This window comes from Microtus pennsylvanicus, chromosome 1, assembly GCF_037038515.1.
Source record: "Microtus pennsylvanicus isolate mMicPen1 chromosome 1, mMicPen1.hap1, whole genome shotgun sequence".
Taxonomy (NCBI): domain Eukaryota; kingdom Metazoa; phylum Chordata; class Mammalia; order Rodentia; family Cricetidae; genus Microtus; species Microtus pennsylvanicus.
Window position 1 is genome coordinate 36,220,848 of NC_134579.1, and position 20,279 is coordinate 36,241,126.

Sequence of the window (20,279 nt, forward strand, 5' to 3'; positions counted from 1 at the left end):
AAATAAATATAAATAAAAACAGCCAGCATAATTCGGCTATAGGAGACACAAAGATTCCTTCTATTCCTTGTTTCAGCAGAAATCGATGGGTTTAGCTGGTGTGATTGTCCCCCTGTGTTCAGTATCTGAAATAAAATAGCTCTCCTAACACAGCTCTGTGGCTTCTGTTTCTGTGACTAAACAGGTATGTATTAGATAATCCACGGAAAGCTGGCGGGTGAATGAGAGAAGGGGAGGGCTGGATGACAGCTGACTCCGAGGCCCTCATTTGGGATCCTGGTAGTAAGCGATTTACTACGTAGGTGGACCGACTGGATTCTTAGCAGACTGAGCTCAGCCCCTAGCAAGGTGGAATCTGCATTAAGGACTAAAGGAGGGCGGGGAACACCAGGCCCAGCTTGCTTGTGGCTTAGAGTTCAGGGGAGGCCAAGCAGGCTGGAGCAGTAGCAGCAACCAAGACCCTTTCTCAGAAATCCAAAGACACTCCCCACACACAACCTGCCTCCCCTAACCCCAGTGTTCCCAGACTCTATTCAAACTTCATCCTTTCTCAGAGAATCCCCTAACTCCCGAGGAGTTGGAAGGGAAGATCCTAAAGGGGAAAAGCCCTGAGAGGCTGACAGCACCCCCCCAGCCTACCACCACCACGACGTGCGCTCAGCACGCAGAGACGTGAGGTTTTTCTCAATAACCGGCTCCGCGCTCTGACCCGTGTCTCATCTGGGCATTTCAACCTCTCTGGAGCCAAGGGACCCCCGCGGACCCCTCGAGCGCATGGCCAGGAAGCCAGTTAGCGCCTTGGCTGCGCCTTTAAGGGTTCCCGAAACTTTCCCGTAGCTTTCGGCTGAGCCTCGTCACATCCGTTAGCCGTGGCCTCCCGGGCACGTTCCGAGGAAATTCTGCGCTCCAGTTTCCCCGGGAAGAGGCGCGGCCCGAGTCTCGTGCGCCCCGCGCCCATCCTTGACCTTGGCCACGGGAGGGGGGGGGGGAGGGGAGGGCGGGGCGGCGGCAGAGAACTTGCTTAACTCGGCACCGCCCTCTCCTGCCTCCTCCCCGTCAGCCCCGCCCCGTCCCGCCCGGCCCCGCAGCCCCGCGTGTTCGCTGACTCGCCGAGCCCCCGCTGCGGGGATGGGCGCGCTGCTCCGAGCGCTCCTGCTCCCGCTGTTGGCGCAGTGGCTCTTCCGCGCAGCCCCCGCGCTGGCCCCGGCTCCCTTCACGCTACCCCTCCAGGTGGCCGCAGCCACGAGCCACGGAGCCTCTGCTATTCCTGGGCTCGGGACTCCTGAGATACCCCGTGCAGATGGCCTGGCGCTAGCTCTGGAGCCAGCCGGGGCTGCCGCCAACTTCTTGGCTATGGTGGACAACCTGCAGGGGGACTCCGGCCGCGGCTACTACCTGGAGATGCTGATCGGGACCCCGCCGCAGAAGGTAGGACTTGGGGTCAGGGTCTTTTGAGAACTGTTTTCGCTTGGTTTAGTGTTGTCCCTAAAGTAGCAGCTTTCACCCAAAAAAGGAAAGGGCTATGGGGAGCATGGCTTGGATAGGAAGCGGAGTCGCGCTCTAGGGACGCGCCTGGGAGCGCAGCCTCTGCTCCAGCACAGCTCAGGGGGTGTGAGCGAATGTTTCAGAACTTGGTGGCCCTCCCCCACCCCGTGGGCCTGGCAGCTGAAGAGACCTGTACGCTCTTCCTCTCCAGAAGCGACACCTCCTTCCAGCAGGAGCGGTACCTCCTAGGTGGGTGGATGAGGGGAGGGAGTCTTGGAAGAAGGTGCTGTTAGGTGGAGGGAAATCTCTGGAGTTGATAGCCTCCCTCCTTGCTGTCTCATTGCTAAAGAGACTCTTGGCCGGCATCCAAGGCGCAGTATCCTTTAAAAGAGATTTCTCCATGAGCTCAGCTAAAAGATACCCGGTTCCGAACTGTTTCTTTGCCCCACTGAGCCTCCTGCCTTCCTCGGAGTTGGTTTGCTGGCTTCCTCTTCGTTGTCCGGTTGCCCAGCCTCTAGGCGCCGAGCACCCGCCAAGAGGAGCACCCAGCGGGGTTGAAGAGTGTGAATGCCATTAGCTATGGGGGAACCGTACCAGGCACATAGCAAGGCGAAGACAAAACGCAGTCCAAACAGCTTTCTTTCTCCCGCTTGTTCCGACGATGTTCATTTAACACTTAGTGTATGGAGGAACACGGGCTCCGAAGCACCGAATCTGGCTAGGAAAAGAAAAAGCCTCCCAGAAGTGATCCGACCTTCTCTGATCTACCCACTTGAGTTCGAGTTCTTTCATGAGTTGAATGTACCGTATGAGGATACTTTATTTTTATTTTTAACATTGTCGTTGGGGTTTTCATGCTGATGTGATTGCCCCAAAATAGAACATGCTCATGACTTTTGTATAATTCTAATTAAATTATTCAAGACTTTAAGAAGACACACTCCATGCTAATTTGTTTGGTTAAAAAAGAAAAATTTAAGAGTGCATTATTCTGCTCAAAATTTTGGCTGTGGTTGCTGTGCAGGATCCTTGTGTGTCCAGCCCAGGAGTGGCTGCAGGGCAGACTGAGGTGGCCCCTGTGTCAGCTGAGGAAGCTTAGGGGCCCCATGAACATTCGGACCACCACGTGAGCATCCTGTGAACTGCCTTTAACAGGACGGCACAGTGCCCGGGTGGAAGTGGGCCTCTTGTAAGCGATACAAAAATCTTCCATACACAGGGCCAGACTGTCTCCCCATTTGGGAGACTTCTGCCTTGAAAGATGAAAATTCTTGTTGGTTTTAGGGCAGAAAGAAACGCTCTCTCTTGAATTGAAGCGGGCTCTGGCAGTTCCAGGGCCGAGGAAAGGAGATGCAGAAAAGGCTTTGAGGAGGAGAAGACACCTCACACAAAGCTCTCCTCAACCATTGCTTGCCTTTGTTGGTAATTCAGGGACCTTTACTTTAAACTCGGTGATGAAGTTTAATTAATTAAGTTAGCTGGGATGTAACAAGCACCCAGGCTTGTATCAGCACTGCCAAGTACATAGTTCCTCCAAAGTTGTTATCAGTTAGACTGTAGCAAGCTTGTAAAGAAGGCTGTTTTGTGACAAACACAAGTATCATTTAATTGTTCTGTATCATGGACATGCTACTTCAGGGCAGAATCTGCATCTGATAATCCCACTGTAAATGCTAGGTGTTGGTGATCTGCTTTGCAGTCTGACCTGTACTGTCTCTGGCACCAGCGGGGGTTTGTAGCTGGTTAGGGAAGGCAGTAGGGAGGTGTCCCCTGAACCCCAGAGACAGACCCTGCACTAGTAGTGGGCACAGGGTCATGCGTGTCTTTTCTTTGTTCTCTAACATTTCAGATAAAATTTCGTAGAGAAGCAGTAAATTACCAAAAGTTCTTCAGGTGTTAATAGCTGTAGATAGCTTCAGCCTCCAAGCATGGTGACCATTTTGACAGACGTGTTCTTTCTCATACCCATTCCTTATATCCTAACAGTCTTGTGGGAGGGTGCATATTGATGTGTGTGTGTGTGTGTGTGTGTGTGTGTGTGTGTGTGTGTGTGTGTGTGCTCGCCCTGGGATTGGGTGTTATTCCTTAGGGGGCTGTTCACCTTGATTTTTGAGATAGGTTTTCTTGGTGGGATTAAACTGGCCTCCTGTGCTGGTGTTGTAAACATTCACCTCAACGTTTACCCATTGTTGTGCTATTGTGCTAGCATTACTGCATGCCTTGAGGGTGCCAGAGGTGAGGCTTGGAATCCTCAAATGGCTTTAGGGCAACGGGGGAAGAAAGAGGGAGGGAAGGGATGGAGCTCAGGTCATTAGACTGAAAAAGCTAAGGTTTGAGCTGCAGGCAGATTGTGCTCACTCCTGCACATTTTCTGCCTGCTTTTCCTTGGTTTGTGAAACAAAGTATCCTTCCTAGACCGGACATACTCCTTTAATCAGAGACACACCGGATCTCTGTGAGTTCAAGGCCAACCTGATCTACTAGAGCCAGTTCCAGGACAGGCTCCAAAGCTGCAGAGAAATCCTGTCTTGAAAAAAACAAAACAAAAACAAAAGAAAACAAACAAACAAAAACCAAAGTGCCTTTCCTAGGCAGTATTCCCTGCCCCTGGGGTATTAGGTACTCTATGCCTGACTGTACTCGAGAGTCTTTCCCACACGTGACCATTCTCCCTCTTAAGACCACGCTTAAGGAACTGTCTTATGGAATGAGCTGTGAGAGAATGTTGGACAAGAGGCTCATAGGACCACGATATGAACCAGAGCTAGCCAACTCCCACAGTCCTGTGGGAAGGCCAGCCATTGGGAGTGTGCTTACCCCTGCCCTGCATGCTCTCATACAAGAGCTGGGATCCATTGCCCTGCCCACCGACACTGCGTGGAGTCACAGGCCCAACAGCCTGGGAGAACCTCAGAGCCCTGTACTGTCAGGCAGGCCCACGTTGGCATGGAGATGACAGTCAGGGTTGCACACTGATACCATTGTGTGACTCCTATCTAACAGGAGAACCAGCATCCCCTGGATCCATGCAATTTGGTCTTAATAATAATAAGGATGTTCAAAAGCGATTATAATTATAGCAATCTCCATTATTAAAGTATACTTTCATGCTAACACAATCAATCCAACCGAAGATCGCAAAGATCTACAACTATGTGTTTTATGATGACTTGAAAAGGGCTTCGGGGGCTTTCTGTTGGAAGGTTTTTCTGTCATGGGCATTGATATGAACGAAACAGCTAGCAAACTGTTTTCACATTTAAGCTTTCAAATGTAAACATTTAACAAAGCACTTTGGCACATGTGCTGGGTTGATCAGGTACTACAGAATGAGCTTCTCTGTATCATTTAAGAGGTTTCTTAGCCGGGCGGTAGTGGCGCAAGCCTGTAATCCCAGCACTTGGGAGGCAGAGACAGGCGGATCTCTGTGAGTTCGAGGCCAGCCTGGTCTACCAAGGGAGTTCCAGGACAGGCTCCAAAGCTACAGAGAAACCCTGTCTCGAAAAACCAAAAAAGAAAAAGAAAAGAGGTTTCTTTTTTCTTTTTCTTTTTGAGTAAGTCACCTGGGGTGTCCCAGTCACATTAAGCTCACAGTGAGGCTGAAAAAAGGAAGGCAGCCAGATGAGAGGGATCCAAGTAGGAGACACTAAGACTCTAACTGTTAAAGATGAAGAAAGAAGACCGGAACTCGGCTAGTTGCCCCTCAGATCTTCAGGTTAGATGTGGAGTCCCTGGGCTCAGGGAAAGCGACTCATCAGAGGATGTAAAAGGCAGACAGAGCTCAAGGAGACACAGCAGCAGCACTGATTTTATTTCTTGCATATCCAGTGCAGGGTGTCATGCTAAACATTTGTTTTGTGGGGTGTGGGATCAAACCCAAACTAGAAAAGTATCTCACCATCGAGTGCTGTCCCTTGCACCCACCCCCAATCCTCAGGCTCAACAGTTTGCTCAGTTCACCTCATTGGATTTTCACGCCTTCTCGTGGACACTGTACAATCGTTTGGCTTAATTTTAAGATTACTGGACTTGTGCTGAGTCAGTCACATCTCCACAGCCACTCTGTGAAGGGACGGGTCCGTTCATCCATCAGGCACTGTCGTCTAAGTCCCCTGACTCAGTTGTAGTGACTTTAGAAAAGAGTCATCTTCCACTTTCTGAGTGGTTTGGCGTGGAGGACACCGAGGTGCTTTTGTGTCATAGATGACCAGGGACAAGTGGTTCCCCTCTCTGAGCCCTCCATCCCCCATAGTTGATGTTGTTACCTCTGCATTAGTTCCTTCACTTCCCTAACAAACCTCCATGACCCAGAAGCTTATAACAATTGAAATCTATTCCTTCATGTTTCTAGAGGCTTGAAGCCCAAAACTAGGGTGTCAGTGCCAGGAACATCCGACCTCTGGAGGCTCCCGGGGAGGATGCTTCTTATGTCCTTCATGTGTAGCTGTATTAGTCCAGCTTCTGCCTCCATCTTTGCTGACTTTCTTCCTTCTGTGTGTGTCTGCACAGAGTACAGTCATTATAAAGACACCAGTCATTGGAATGCCTTACCTGAACTGTATATCTGCAAAGACTCAGGTGACTTACAAGGTTCTGGGCTTAGGTTTCCAACTCATACAGTCATGCTCCACATAACAATTTTCCTCAGCACTGGACTGCACAGACAGTGGTGGTCCTGTAAAACTGCACGGTCTTTGATGCTATTAGCTATTTATTTATCTTGGTCACTTTTCCTGTTGCTGTGACATAAAAACCAATAAAAGCAAACTGAAGAAGAAAGGGTTTATTCTGTCTCAGGGCACAGGGTGGTCCATCGTGGCAGGAAAACCAAGGAAGTGAGTGCTCGAAGCAGCTGATCGTATTGCTCCCACAACCACAATGCAGCAAACAAAGAATGCATGCTGCTACTTAGCTCTCCCTCTCGATTTTATATAGTCCAGTGCCCCATCCAGGGAATGGTGCCAGTCGCAGTGGGCAGGTCTTTCTACCTCAGTTGGTACAATCAAGGCAATCCACAGGTTTGCTTAGAGGCCTGTCTCCCAGGTGATTCTAGACCCTGTCAAGTTGACAGTTAACACTAACAATCACACCATCTGCGTGTGTCTCATACTCTGTGATCTCTACACAATGACAAAATTATCTAATGTCACGTCTCAGAACACATCCCCATCCACAAATAGTGCCTGTGTCTACTCAGGGGCATGCAATATTCTTTACAAATCCTTTCTACACTTACAATTTTATAGATCCCTCTTGTTGGTGTCAACAATTCCAAGTTGAAGTTCTTAAATTTCTTAAATTTGATGAGCAGATGGTGGTTTGGTTCTATTAGTAAGAGGCCCTGTGGTTTGACAGTGAGCTGGAGAGGGTACCGTGGGAGGAGGTTTCTGATGCTCCTCTGCCTTCTTGTGTTGTTCTCCTTAGAGAATGGTCGTGTAAGTGTTTAGCAAATCTCTGGTCAGGTGCCTAATTCTAGAATCGCTGACATTTGTGTGTTTTGGTTGAAGCCACCCAGCTTCTGCAAGGTCAGATCAGCAGTATTTAAATACTCTTCTTGAAGTTTGCATTCTAAAGCCTTTATCAGGCACCAGCCACCCTTCAAGAATCAGGACGTGTTTAGCGAGGAGTCTGTCCAAGGACTTTCCTGACACACCCTGAGTATTTGCTTTGAGTCAGAGGTGGGTCAGCCTAACCTGTTGTTTGAGGTTAGCTGCCCAGTCTTCCTGTTTCCTTCAGGATGTTTGGAGTCCTCACTAACTAAACACCAGACAAGAGTAAGATTAGCCGTCGCTATCTTTGTTTGCTTTCTGTTGCTAATAACAAAATGCCACAGATTGGGTAAGTTGTGGAGTTTAGTTTGGCTTGTATTTCTGGTCTAAAGTTGAAGGCCTGTGTCTGGGACTGTCTTCTTGCTGGCAAAGTCCCAGGGAGACCTCACTTGGAGAGGGCTGACCAAATTGGCTTTTGGAGCTGACCTACTGTCAAGGTACTTTTTCCCCAGCCATTCTCTTGCCACCTGAATGGATTCATACACTCACAACAACAGAGCCTAGATCAGCTCCTAAATGGCATACCTCTTCTGTATCATAATAGAGAATACATGTGAGCATGGAGGTTGGAGGTAACCCACCGTGTTAAACCATCATCATTATTTTATGTACTGGCTTAGCCCTGAGTGCTCTGATCTGATGGATTTCTCATCTCTGTAGGGTCTGGTCACCTTCTGTGGGACTTATTTTCTTTAGCTTTTGGTCCCTGAGGCCAAGTCTTTGGCTTTAGGTGCAGGGTTTACCCAGGCTTGGAACTGCTAATTCTTGCCGCCTCACCACACAGAGTCCAGCAGAATCAGGGAGTCCCTATATGTGCATGAGCAAGATGTCACCCCTTGTAGGAGGGGCACGCATGTGCCCTGGGGCATTTGTGGAGGTCAGGACCACCTGTCAGAGTTACTTGTTTCCTTCTGTAGTGTGGGTCCCAGGGATCAAACTCAAGTCACCACGGCTTGAAGACAAACACTGTTAGCCCCTGTTGAGCCATGTTCCCAACCCAATCTTTTTGACCCACGGTGGGATTTCTGCCCCTTTGGAGGTCTTGCTTTCTTGCATGGCTTCCTTCTAGTCTGCCTGTTCTGCCATCCAGTCCTCGCCAGCCAGTGGTTAAGTTGTGGAATCGGCAGAAAGCTTCTATGAGGGGAAAAGGCCTCTCCGGGTGGAGGTGGAGTGTGGGGAAGGGTGAGTGTTGCGCATTCTGTGTCACTTTCCTGACCCTGTGAATCTATATATATGAGACACAGGTGAACTGGACATCACTCAGCTCCTCTTAGTTAATGCTTGACGCTATTGCTGCCCAACACAGTCATGTTTTAGAATTCCCTGAAGAAGAAAAAATGCCTGGTCATGCTGACATGCCAGGCTGGAATAAAAGCAGTGCTTTTGAGTTAATGACTGGCCATCCAACGCAGGACCCTGAGTGGATGCTGGGGTTTTATTACCTGGTACATTTTATACATGCACTGGGAAACACACAATGTCAGTTCTGCTGTGTTAGGAGATGGAGAGGACTGTCTGGGGTGGGAAATCAGGTGATGCCCCTGCATCAGCTCCGTCATTCCAGGGAGCCATGACTGCAGTGGGGGAAAGCACCTCTTTCCATCCCACGCTAGCTTGAGAATGCCAAGGAACTAAGCATAGTCTCCTGGTCCACTGCAGATCACCCCTGGTTCCACTTTAGACATGGCTTTGGCAATGGGAAGGAGACAGGTTCTGTGTGTCAGCCATGCGCACCCCTACCAGAAGCCAAAGCCACAAGACAGGAAGTTCTGTGTGTGGATGTGTTGGGACAGTCTGTGGCAACCCTGAATCACCTGGGGTCGGACCCGGTTGACAGAGACTTGTAGCTAGATATAAAGCCACTCCTTGCTGAAGGTGGACATAGCTTCTAGAAGTTTCTGAGGAATATTAGAACCTTTCCACCCTATTTGGTGCCAAAGAGTTTTTCCCATTGGAAGTCCCTCTGGGCAGAAAGTGTGTCTCTGTGGTATGGTATGCCTAACACTTTGAGTGCTGAGTCCAGATCTGTTGTTTTCTGGATAGTGGGTGTTGGGAGGAAGTTAATTAACTTGGCTGAGCCTTAGTTTCCCAACTTATAAATTGGGGAATTTTACCCAGTTATCTGAGGTTTCGACCCTCCTTGGTTGGCCAGAACCTTTGATGAGTCATTTGGGGAGCTGTAGAAAGGCAGGATCTAGTGTCCCAGTCAGCAGGGGCAAGAGCTGCTGCTGGTTCACAGGCTACATCAGGAATCACTGCTGACTGGAGTCCGCTGGCTCCACCAGAGCTGGGTTCACACTTCCGAAGTGAAATGCCGCACCAGTCCCGAGATTCTGCCATGCCTCGTACCCCTCAGCCTTGCTGGATTCTGTCCTTAGACTCCATCTGAAGGTCACTGCAAAGGCTAGCACCTTTGCCATCTTATGCAGAGTGACTGTTCCTCGTTTTCCTAGACAAGGCCTTGGGGGTCCCCCCCCCCTTTTTTTTGTTCACTTTAGGAATCCCTCTGCCTTAGGCAGATTGTGTTCCAGAAGCTTCCTTGTGTTGGACCATTGGGAAGCCTGAAATGCAAGTCCTTTCAATGCACTACTCAGAGCTGTGCTGAAGGCAGCCTTTTGAAATGTCCGGTCTGCACAGAGCCTTTGCTGTAAATCCAGGAAGCTTGAGATTTCAGTGTGCCATTAATAAGGCAAAGAGAGAGAGAAAAGGCTATTTAGAACCCAGCAGATGTCCTGTGCCTCCATGATGTCCATGTCGACTTAAAGGAGCGCTGTCACCTGTGGTCACTTTGCTCCTCCCCACGTGATTGTGACCCATTCTCGTACCTACTCAGGGAGCTGCACAGAGGCCGTGTAGATGGCAGAAAACTAGCCAGCCTAGACTCTATCGCCCTACAACTTATCAGTAGACTGGGCTGGCCCATCAGTGAGCCCTAGTTATCTGGCCTGTCTCTACCTCTCCAACTTTGGATTTATAACCACATCCCACCATGCCTGACCTTTTCACATGGGCCTCTGGAGACTGAACTCTGGTCCATATGCTGCCTATGGTGGGGTAGTGGTCTCAGCTCCCCATTCTCTCAGTGTTAAAGCAGAAAGGGCGCAAGCTAACTGTTGAGCTTTGTTGTACTCTCCAGAGCTGTCCTCTGGGAAAATCAAGCTCCCCTTCTAGTTTTGTCATATATGCAGAGTCCTTTATTTTTATTTTCCTTAAGATTCACTTTTAATTTTTCATATGTATATGTGTGTATCTACATGCACGTATGATCGTGTGAGTCCTGGTAGAGTCCAGGAAAGGGCATCTGGTTCCTTGGTCTCCTGATGTGAGTTCTGTGAACAGAATTACGTGTCTTGACCATTGAGCCATCTCCCCAGCCTCGCAGCTTCCTTTATTTTATTATTTGCTTTTTTTTTTTTTTTTGAGACAGGGTTTCTCTGTGTAGCCCTGGCTATCCTGGCACTCTCTGTTGACCAGGCTGACCATGAACTCACAGAGATCCACCTGCCTCTGCTGTCCAGCTCACAGCTTCCTCTAAATGAGCTGTCTGGGCTGGAGAATAGCTAGATGGATCACGGACACCCTGTCGCTCCTGGCTTTAGTGCCCACCTGTGTTAGACACTGTGGGAAAGGATAGGGAATCTATCCTGACAAAGCAGCTGTCCCAAACATCTGTATTCTAAACTATGGCCGTCCTCACTGATGGGCCAGCCCAGTCTACCAATAAACTTCAGCTCAATGAGAATCTATGCTGGTTTGTCTTCATCCAGTTGACACAAGCTACCGTCATTTGGAAAGAGAGAACCTTAACTGAGAAAAATGACTCCAAAAGATTGACCTGTGGAGCAAGTCTGTGTGGAATTTTCTCGATTAATGATTGATGTGAGAAGGGCCACCCCTAGGCAGGTGGTCCTCAGTTCTGTGAGAAAGCAGGCTGAGCAAGCCATGAGGAGCAAACCAGTGAGTGGTGTTCCTTTGTGGTCTCTGCTTCAGCTCTTGCCTCCTGGTTCCTGCCCAACTTTTCCCAATGATGGATTGTGATGGGGTGTTGTAAGTCAAACAAACCCTTTCTTCCACAAGTTGCTTCTCATCAACTAATTATTTATCACAGTAATAGCAAACTAATACAGAGATCGTCTCAAAAAAAGTGACAACACCTGAGGAATAACACCCAGGGTTTTGTTCTGGCCTCTTAGCGTGTAACGCACACAGACACACTTACTCATCTGACATGTGGTGACGTGAGCCATGGGCAGACATGAGAGATGTCCCCTCAGCCCATCAGTGCCTCAGACAGGTGGAGGAGCTGTCCCTGCCCCTCAGCAATGCAGCACTTGGGAGAGTGGTCCCTATACGTTGCCTAGGCAATACTATAGCGCTGTTCCTGTTGTAGTTGTGGGAGAACCAACCCTGAGGGCTTGGAAGCAGAACTGGTCCCACCTTTTGCTCATTGCTGCAGGAGGTGAATTAGTGGAGGCAATGCTGGAGAGAGCTCACCCCGGTGGTGAGGACAGGGGAGAAGTCGTGAACAAACCAACCCTGCAGCTGCCCAGGTCCAGACCCATGGTTATGACTTGGCCTGCCTGCCCCAGCATCCACCCCATCTGTGATCTGCTGGAGCACATGAAGTGACCTGACCTGCTGGCCCAAAGCTGCAGGATCTCCACAACACAGAGCAGCAGCAGGATATCCAGGGGTCCTCGTGAGGACCCAGCATCAATAGTGTAGCAGAGACCAGAGGCCTCAAACCAGATCAATGACTCTTTGCAGTGACCACTTGCAAGTGAAGATACATAAACAGAGAGGTTTACTGCGTGACTCATTGCGTCACACTGCAGCTTCCATGATGAGATGTTTTTAGCCCTCCCCCCTTTTTCCATTTTCCTCTTAAATTTTGTTTCATTGGGGGTGGTGCAGGGGCAGAGGACAGAGGTGAAGGGATAGGGAAATGAATGGATCAAGATGCATGATATAAAAAACACATAGAATAACTAAAACAAAAGTTAAAAAAGACATACACACATGCATGCGCACGTGCGCGTTCTCTCTCTCTCTCTCTCTCTCTCTCTCTCTCTCTCTCTCTCTCTCTCTCTCTCTCTCTTTCTTTTATGGGAGCTAATCCACTATTAATACATGTCCGGGAAGACAGGGACATGCAGATAAAGCACATTGGGAAAAGCAGCTGTGGCCAGATGTTCTGAGATCCGAGTGCAGCGTCAGCCGTGGGAGTAAGAGTTCCAGAAATCTGAGTTCTAGTGAGCACAAAACAAAGATAGCTAGAAGCCTGACAGAGTGGATCTGCATCCCAAAGGAACCTGAACCCTTTCTCCCATCCAAAGCCAGGGCTTCTGTCACCAGCGCAACACCTTCCTCTCTGTCTCCGTAGGAAATAGGAAGACTTCCTACCTTAGAGAGTTAGAGAGGTCCGTACAGGAGATTTTTGTTTTTTAGGGGTGAAAGCTAAAAGATCAGAGAAGCAGAGAAGCCACCCACTAGTTCTTTTTTGTTTGTTTGTTTGTTATTGTTTTTCAAGACAGGGTTTTCCCGTGAAGCTTTGGAGCCTATCCTAGAACTCACTCTGTAGACCAGGCTGGCCTTGAACTCACAGAGATCTGCCTGCCTCTGCCTACCAAGTGCTGGAACTAAAGGCCTTGTTACCTCTATGATGTTCTTAGGACCAATTACCTTGGTTGATTGTCTTCTGCTCGGGGAGAGTTGAGGATGTTGGAGATGAGCTGGTGTCACTGCCGTCTACTAGGTGAGGTCAGATGTTGGTCATCACCCTACGATACACCGGATGGCCACCTCCGAGAGCAAGGCATGCTGGTTAAGGTGTGGCTCAAGGGCTATCCTGGAGCAGCTGCCCAGAGCAGTCGAGAGACGTGTAGACTCGGGGGCATGGCAGAAGGACTCTGTGCCCGGCCTGTGACCACCATTGTTGCTGTCTTTAGTGTTCCTTGAATTGGGCTTATCACAGATGCAGGAAGCCGCTAGGAAGGTTAAAAGTCACTTCTACCCAAACCCATAGGGGTCAAAGAGGGAAAGGGATATTGGGCTAGACTCAAGATGAGTGTTCTTCTATTCCAGCTATATTTATTAAGCCCCTCCCATGCACTAAGCCTATTCTAAGCCCTGGGATTGACAGTTAACTACACAGAGAAGGCCCTTGTTTTTACACACGCAGCGTTCGCCTTAGGAAGACAGATTGTAAAGAAAGCAAACAGTGTTTTTGAGAATGCTGTGCCAAGGTGCAGCCGGGGAGCCCATGTGGGGGAAAGAAGACTGCCAGCAAAGGCTCTGGGGAAGACACTGCTGAGCAGGTGCAGATGGAGCTGAACTGGTGTGCTGAGAGGGGCATGCTGGGAGAAGATGGGGTGAGTGTCCCAGGGTGAGCCAGCAGGTACACATGGCCTCCGCATGCTGTGCATGTGGGGAGAAGGGATTGCAAGTGTGTGTGTGTGTGTGTGTACATATGTGTGTGCATGCCACGTGGACTCATATGCCTGAGTGTGTGTGTACATATGTGTGTGCATGCCACGTGGACTCATATGCCTGAGTGTGTGTGTACATATGTGTGTGCATGCCACGTGTACTCATATGCCTGAGTGTGTGTGTACATATGTATGTGCATGCCCACGTGGACCCATATGCCTGAGTGTGTGTGCCTTTGTGTATGTGTGTACATATGTGTGTGCATGTTGCGTGTACTCATATGCCTGAGTGTGTGCCTTTGTGTATGTATATGCACATATGTGTGTGCATGCCCACATGAATTCATATGCCTGAGTGTGTGCCTTTGTGTATGTGCGTATATGTTCATATGTGTGTGCATGCACATGTGTACTCATATACCTGAGTGTGTGCCTTTGTATTGTGCATATATGTACGTGTGTGTGTACATGCCCACATGTTCACGTGTGTGAGTGTGTATGTATGTATGTATGTATGTGTGTGCTTGCATGTGTCCCCCGACCCTGCTTCAGCAGGAGATCCTCTTTCATCTCCTTTATAAACATGCTTTGGGGTTTGGTCTATAAAGAGAAAAAAATGCCTTACATTATATGGTCTAATGCATACATTATCCTGTATCACTTATGGCCATTGTGCATATGTGGGGACTAAGCTGTGGAGGGTATAGTTAAATATGGACTGCCTGGGTAGTTTCTCATTTACAAAGGAAAGTTAAACTCTGGGTACCATGGAGGCAGTATGGTAGAGACCATTTATCCCATATATGTGTTATTTGGCAATCTCTTCATTTGGGGCCCCCAGGACAGGCTTGGAACGAGGGAATGAGTGTGCCTGGTTTACTTAGGACATGATCCCGGGAGATCCTGAGAAAGCTGTGTGTGCAGGAGACAGTACCAAGAGCGGATAGCTAGAACCTATTCCCTGATAGGAGATATATTAGTTATTTCTGTTGCTGTGATAGAACACCTTGACCAAGGCAGCTTATAGAAGGAAGGGTTTATTTGGGTTCATGGTCCATAAAAACATGAGTCTGTCGCCATCAGTGTAGGGGAAGGCATGGCCGCAGGCAGGCGTGTTGGCTGGAGCAGCAAGTGGAGAGAGCAGAAAGAGCAAACTGAGTGCTGAAATCTTTAAACTCTCAAAGCCCACCTTGGTTGACACATCTCCTCTAAAAAGGCTCCATCTCCTAAACCGCCCCAAATGGTTTACCAACTGGGGTCGGAGAGTTTAGATCCCTGAACTAACGGGGGACTTTCTCACTCAGACTACCATGGGGAATCTCTGAGAGATGATGTCAAGTGAGCACATCAGGCTGGACTGAGGACAAGGGCGCCAATGGTGTCATCACCCATCCTGTCACTCAAATGCTGGGACTTATTTTGCCTGCCACCAAATGCACAGAGTACAAATCAGCCCACGGTTCTACATCACCTGGTACCCATTTCCGAATGCCTCTGTGAGTCAGACTGGAGTGGGCTCGAGGTCAGGCTTCGCTTTGAACTTTTTTCTGGAAGATGACAGTACAATGTGTAAGGTGCTGGGGCTGAAGGGAGATTTTGTTTGAGTTTAAAGACAATGACAAGCCCACCTTTGAAAGAAGAGGATTCTGCAAGTAAAGACATTCAGAGACTTTGGAATAGTGGGTGCCTCACAGTGCAGAATAGTAGCCCAGGAAAAGCTCGGGATACCAAAGGTGTCTAATCCACTGACTTCCTGTGACCCATAACCATATTTAGCAAAAGACATTTCTATCAGCTTTTGCACAATTGTATTCTTATCAACATAAATTCTTAAGTATACCCATGCCATATAGGACACTTTGCTCAACAGACAGACATGTGCACACATACAGGGGTGATTGCTTAGACCATGATGGGGTTGAGCAGCTCTGATTGCCTTGACGCTGCAGGCATTGTGGGATCCCAGCACAAGGCGTTGCTCTCATATTGAAGGTAAATCTGAAACAGTATATTCCCATCATAAAGGTGTAGCAGTGTAGTTATGGCAAGTACATCATACTGGAGAAGTGCCGTGGTAAACACTAATACTGGTTTATCTGTGTGCTGTGTCCTTATTGTTCTGTGGAGGTTGCTAATAATAGAAATATAATAGAAAGATAATAATACCCAGCCTCAGGCTGCCTCTTCATCTGGGATTCCAGAAGAAGGCATACCATCCTGATGTGGTAACCCTCAGGGTCTTCTAGAGGAACCAGTTTGTAGGAGCAAGGCTGTGATATGAATGAACTTGGCCCTATAGAAGTCTAGCATAGTCTATTTATGTCTTAGTTTTTAACAGAAAGGTTTACAAGGGTTTAATATTTTAGTCTAAAAACAGGCCGGGAGATTGCTCCGTGGTTAAAGTGCTTGATATGCAAAATTCACATAAATTCTAGGTAGCCAATTCTGATATAATTCCTGCCTTGAAAGGAGAGGCAGAGGATCCTCAGAACATACTGGCTAGAAAGACTAGGTGTATTGATCAGCTCTGGGTTTGATTGAGACACCCTGCCTCAGTGAATACAGTGGAAGAGCAATTAAGAAATGGTTTCCTACACCAACCTTGGGCCTCCATATTGCATATGCACACATGAACACAAACACCACACACATGCACCACACTCATATGCATACAAACATGCATGCAATATACACATACACAAGAAAATCTTTAAAGTGAAAATGTGTAAACACTAAGTTCCCCGAGGCAGTCCACCAAGGTGGTCCACCCAGGTGTTTCTCTAGTGGTTCGTTAAGTACTCTTAAGCTGTTCTCAGAGGTGGTGGTTCACTGAAGAGGTGTACCGAAGCAGTACATTAATGGGGTTTCTTGAAGTGGTACGTGGTAGGCCTTCATGCCTGCTTGCTTGCTCACTCTCTGGCTCATCCACACACACTTTGGTTCTCCAAACTCGATTCATAGAAAGTACCCTTGTTTATCCACTATGCTGTGTTCTTGTAGACCAGGCTGGTCTCGAACTCATAGAGATCCGCCTGCCTCTGCCTCCCAAGTGCTGGGATTAAAGGCATGTGCCACCACCGCCCGGCCACTATGCTGTGTTTTTACACTGCCATTTCTTGGTACAGTGCTCAAAACAGTGATAGGGTCTGATAGATCTGTACCCAGAACCAATGGCTACACCAAAGAGCCCAGGTGTGCAGTATGTTGCATTGTGTGGGTTTGTGTAGATACACACTGTGTGATGTTTCCACAACACACAACCACCGAACGCATTCTTAATGTTAGGTTGCATGATGATATGCAAATATCGAGGTATGTACTATTTAAATCACTTTTGATTAGTAAATATATCCACGTTTTGGCTTAACTATACTACTTCTACAGAGGTAATTCCTGTTGTCTCTCTTTCTGGTTTCTCTCTACCCCATTGGTAGTCAGATTGCAGACAATGTACTGGACTGTATTTATAGAAAGCAGCTTCACCTTGCACCTAAGAATGGCTTTCGTTTTTTTCTCCATGTATGAGCTGATGCATCACCGGGGGCCTTCTTGTGTCTGTGCAGACATGTTTTTCACTGTCCTGAGTTTATGACTCAGGAAGCTGGCTGCCTGGACTGAAGATCCTGTCTTTGCGTCAGATGTAGTGAGTCAGGCCTGCAGACCTATGACTGTAAGCCTACTCGCTCTCCAACCCAGCATTCCCAGGACTGGGGGGAGGGTTGATCTACTGAGCCTCCGCATGCCCAGGGATACAAGGGTTAGCCCTTTCCCACTTCTCCTCGTCTGTAAGTACCTCAGGTCTCCGCTCTGTAGGAGAGTGGATGGATTGTAGGGGCCCAGAGCAACTACTCTGGCCAAATGACATTTGGATTTGAAACTCTTCTTAAATGGTCCAGACTGATGCTGTGGACGGGTATGATGCATTCATGATTCCTGGGTCTTTGTACATGAACTGCCTCCTCACCTTCTGGAAACTTCTGAGACAATCTTAGACCTAGTATTTATGATAGTATGAGTGATGGTTAATATTGCTAAACTGAAAGGATTTTGAATCATCTAGGAAGAAGCCCCTACACGTGCCTGTGAGGGAATCTGTAGGTTAGCTTAACTGAGGTGGGAAAACTCAGCTTAAGTGTGAGCACCTCGATTCCATGGGCTAGAGTGTAGTAATAGGGAGCGGCGGCGGGGCTGCGTCCCCAAACACCCCAGCCGCCTGCCCTGCCCGGCTAGCTTATGCCCCAAATAATTACACGGACACTGTATTCTTTTAAACACTGCTCTGGCCCATTTCTAATCATCTGTGTAGCGCCCCTAGGTGCGCTTACCGGGAAGATTCTAGCCTAAGTCCATCCTGGGTCGGAGCTTCATAGCGTGCGTCTTCCCTGGAGCAGGTAGCATGGCGTCTCTCCTGCGTCTGCTCCGGAGAGCAGAGCTGCGGAGTCTGACCTCACTTCCTCTTCCTCCTGGCATTCTGTTCTGTCTACTCCTCCCACCTATCTTCTAACCAATGAAATGGGCCGAGGCAGTTCCTTTATTGCTTAGCCAATGAAATCAACAGATTGATATATGACACTCCCACATCACTAGAGAACATGAATAAAAAGGGGAAAGTGAACTGAGCATCACTTCCTGTCCCCCTGATTCCTAACTATTGTTCCTGATTATTGATGCAGTGTGACCAGATCCTCTGTCCCCTCAACTTTCCTATGATGCTTTCTTCTTTAAGTTGCTTTTGTCAAATACTTGATTCCAGAAATAAGAAAAGTAACTAATATAGCATGATCTAGGTCAGGTCTTCTTTTTTTTTTCTTAAATTCTAGACTTAGTGTGATGTTCAGTACTGATTGTCAGCGTGACGGGATCTAGACTCACTGAGGAAACACACCACTGGGCATGTTTCCAGGGAGTGGCTAGATTTGGCTAGTTGAGGTGGGAAGCTAGCCTTAGCTATAGGTAGTGTCATTTCGTGGGCTGAGGTCAGAGACTAAATGAATGAGAGAACAAACTGGGCACAGGCATTCATCTCTCTGCTTCCTGACTAGATATAGTTTGACCAAACATGGCTTCCCTACCACTATGGACTGTGCCCCCTTAAACTGTGAGCCCAAACCAATCCACCTCCCTTAAGTTGCTTCTTGTTGGGTTTTGTCACAGCAGTAAGAAAAGTTGCTGGATGTCTTCAGTCTTGGAACTCTCCAGAGATGATGTTCTCTGTGCCTCTTGACCCTCCTATGGTCTAGATGTTGAACCATCTCGTCTGGTGGCCCTGACTCACTAATTCTGTCTATTGTGTCCCCCTCTGCTTTTACTTGGCACCATGGTTTTAACTTCCAGTTGCACGTTCTGTTTCCCCGAATGCTTTCTGTGGGATCTTATTTGTGTTCCAGCTGCAGTTTTCTTTTTTTCTCAGGGGAAATTAGTAATGATTTTGTTTGACATGTTCTTCCTGCCTTTTGTTTCTCCTCTGAGAGCCTTTTCTCAGTCTAGGGACTCTTAATGTATTCCCACCATTGCCTTTTCATTCCCATTTGAAGGAGAAAGCAGGAGGGGGCTTCTTGGGGGCTCAGCAATGCACATGTAGGGTCTAGAACACATTTCCATCTTTGACACACGTGCGTAATGTTAGACATATGCAGTGACAGAGACTCTGTGATGTAACCCTGCGCATTATTAGTCTGAACTCAAATACCTTCCCATCTCTTCTTCAGACCCAAAACATTTCATCCTACCTTCCTTTGTGATGCAGGCCAGAGCTTCCATGAAGGACTTAGGGAAATAAAAGTCTGTTTTCTTGGTCAAGATATGGGTGTGGCCCTTTATATCATTTTTAACTCTTTTATACTTCTAATTTATTGTGTGTGGTATGTGCCATAGTCAGCAAGTGAGTGGAGGGCTGAGCCTTCAGAAGTCCTTTTCTTCTACCGTGTGAGGCCTGGGATTGAATGTAGATCTTCAGACTTGGTGGCCAATGCCTTTTTCTGCTGACCTGTCTCTCACATCTCAGCCCTTCTGCCTTTAATGAAAGTACAAGACCTTCATCAGAGACAGCCAAGGTTCAACCTATAGACAGAGGCCAGGAGACATCAGGATTTTGAGGTGGACACATCTCTGAGATAGTGATCCAATTCCAGCTGTCTCGGGAATCTTTTCCACTTGAAGAAAAATAATCCCCGCTTGCTCAGATCACTACAAATCTAATTTTATGTTTACTTTCAACCAAAAATATTCCAAATGGTTCACCCTCATCACTTTTTTGGAAAGCAGGAAAATCTCCATTCTTTTCCATTTCCTCTAAATAGGCAAACTTTGATTTGATGCGTGCGTGCGTGCGTGCGTGCGTGTGTGTGTGTGTGTGTGTGTGTGTGTGTGTGTGTAGGAGTCTCACTCTGTAGTTCAGGCTATGGCAGAACCTACTATGTAGCCATGGTTGGCCTCCAGCTCGTGGTGATCCCCCTGCATCAGCCTCCTGAATGCTGATATTATAGTCTAAATATGACTCCCAAAGCCATTTCAGTACTGTTGTGGTGACGCTAATAGCAAGATACTTATTTCTAGCAGAGATGTTGTGGGCCCTGTTGAGAATCTAGACTATGGACACCATGAGAAGATTGCCCAGACTTTCAAATGATGTGCAAAATAGTATCCATAGGCAGTTCTTGCATATGGCCTGATTTTATAAATAAGGAAGGTTTATTGGAACACAGGCATTTTTGTTTGTTTGGCTTACACATTGCCTGAGGCTGCAGGTAGTTCATGAGCTTTAACTGAATTTTATGGGATGGGTAATTTGTGGAGGGTAGAGTTTGATGTAGCTCCT

At 47.9% G+C, this 20,279-nt stretch overlaps 1 protein-coding gene across 1 annotated transcript in view; it reads left to right on the forward strand.

Annotated features, from left to right (window-relative positions):
* Window positions 1–1,058: 1,058 nt before the first annotated feature.
* The window catches only part of Bace2 (beta-secretase 2), a 79,732-nt gene continuing 60,511 nt past the window's right edge, over window positions 1,059–20,279 (forward strand). Inside the window, exon 1 of the mRNA XM_075961326.1 lies at window positions 1,059–1,428. Within this exon, the coding sequence (XP_075817441.1) occupies window positions 1,129–1,428 (300 nt within the window). The 5' untranslated portion in view covers window positions 1,059–1,128. The remainder of the gene's footprint in view (window positions 1,429–20,279) is intronic.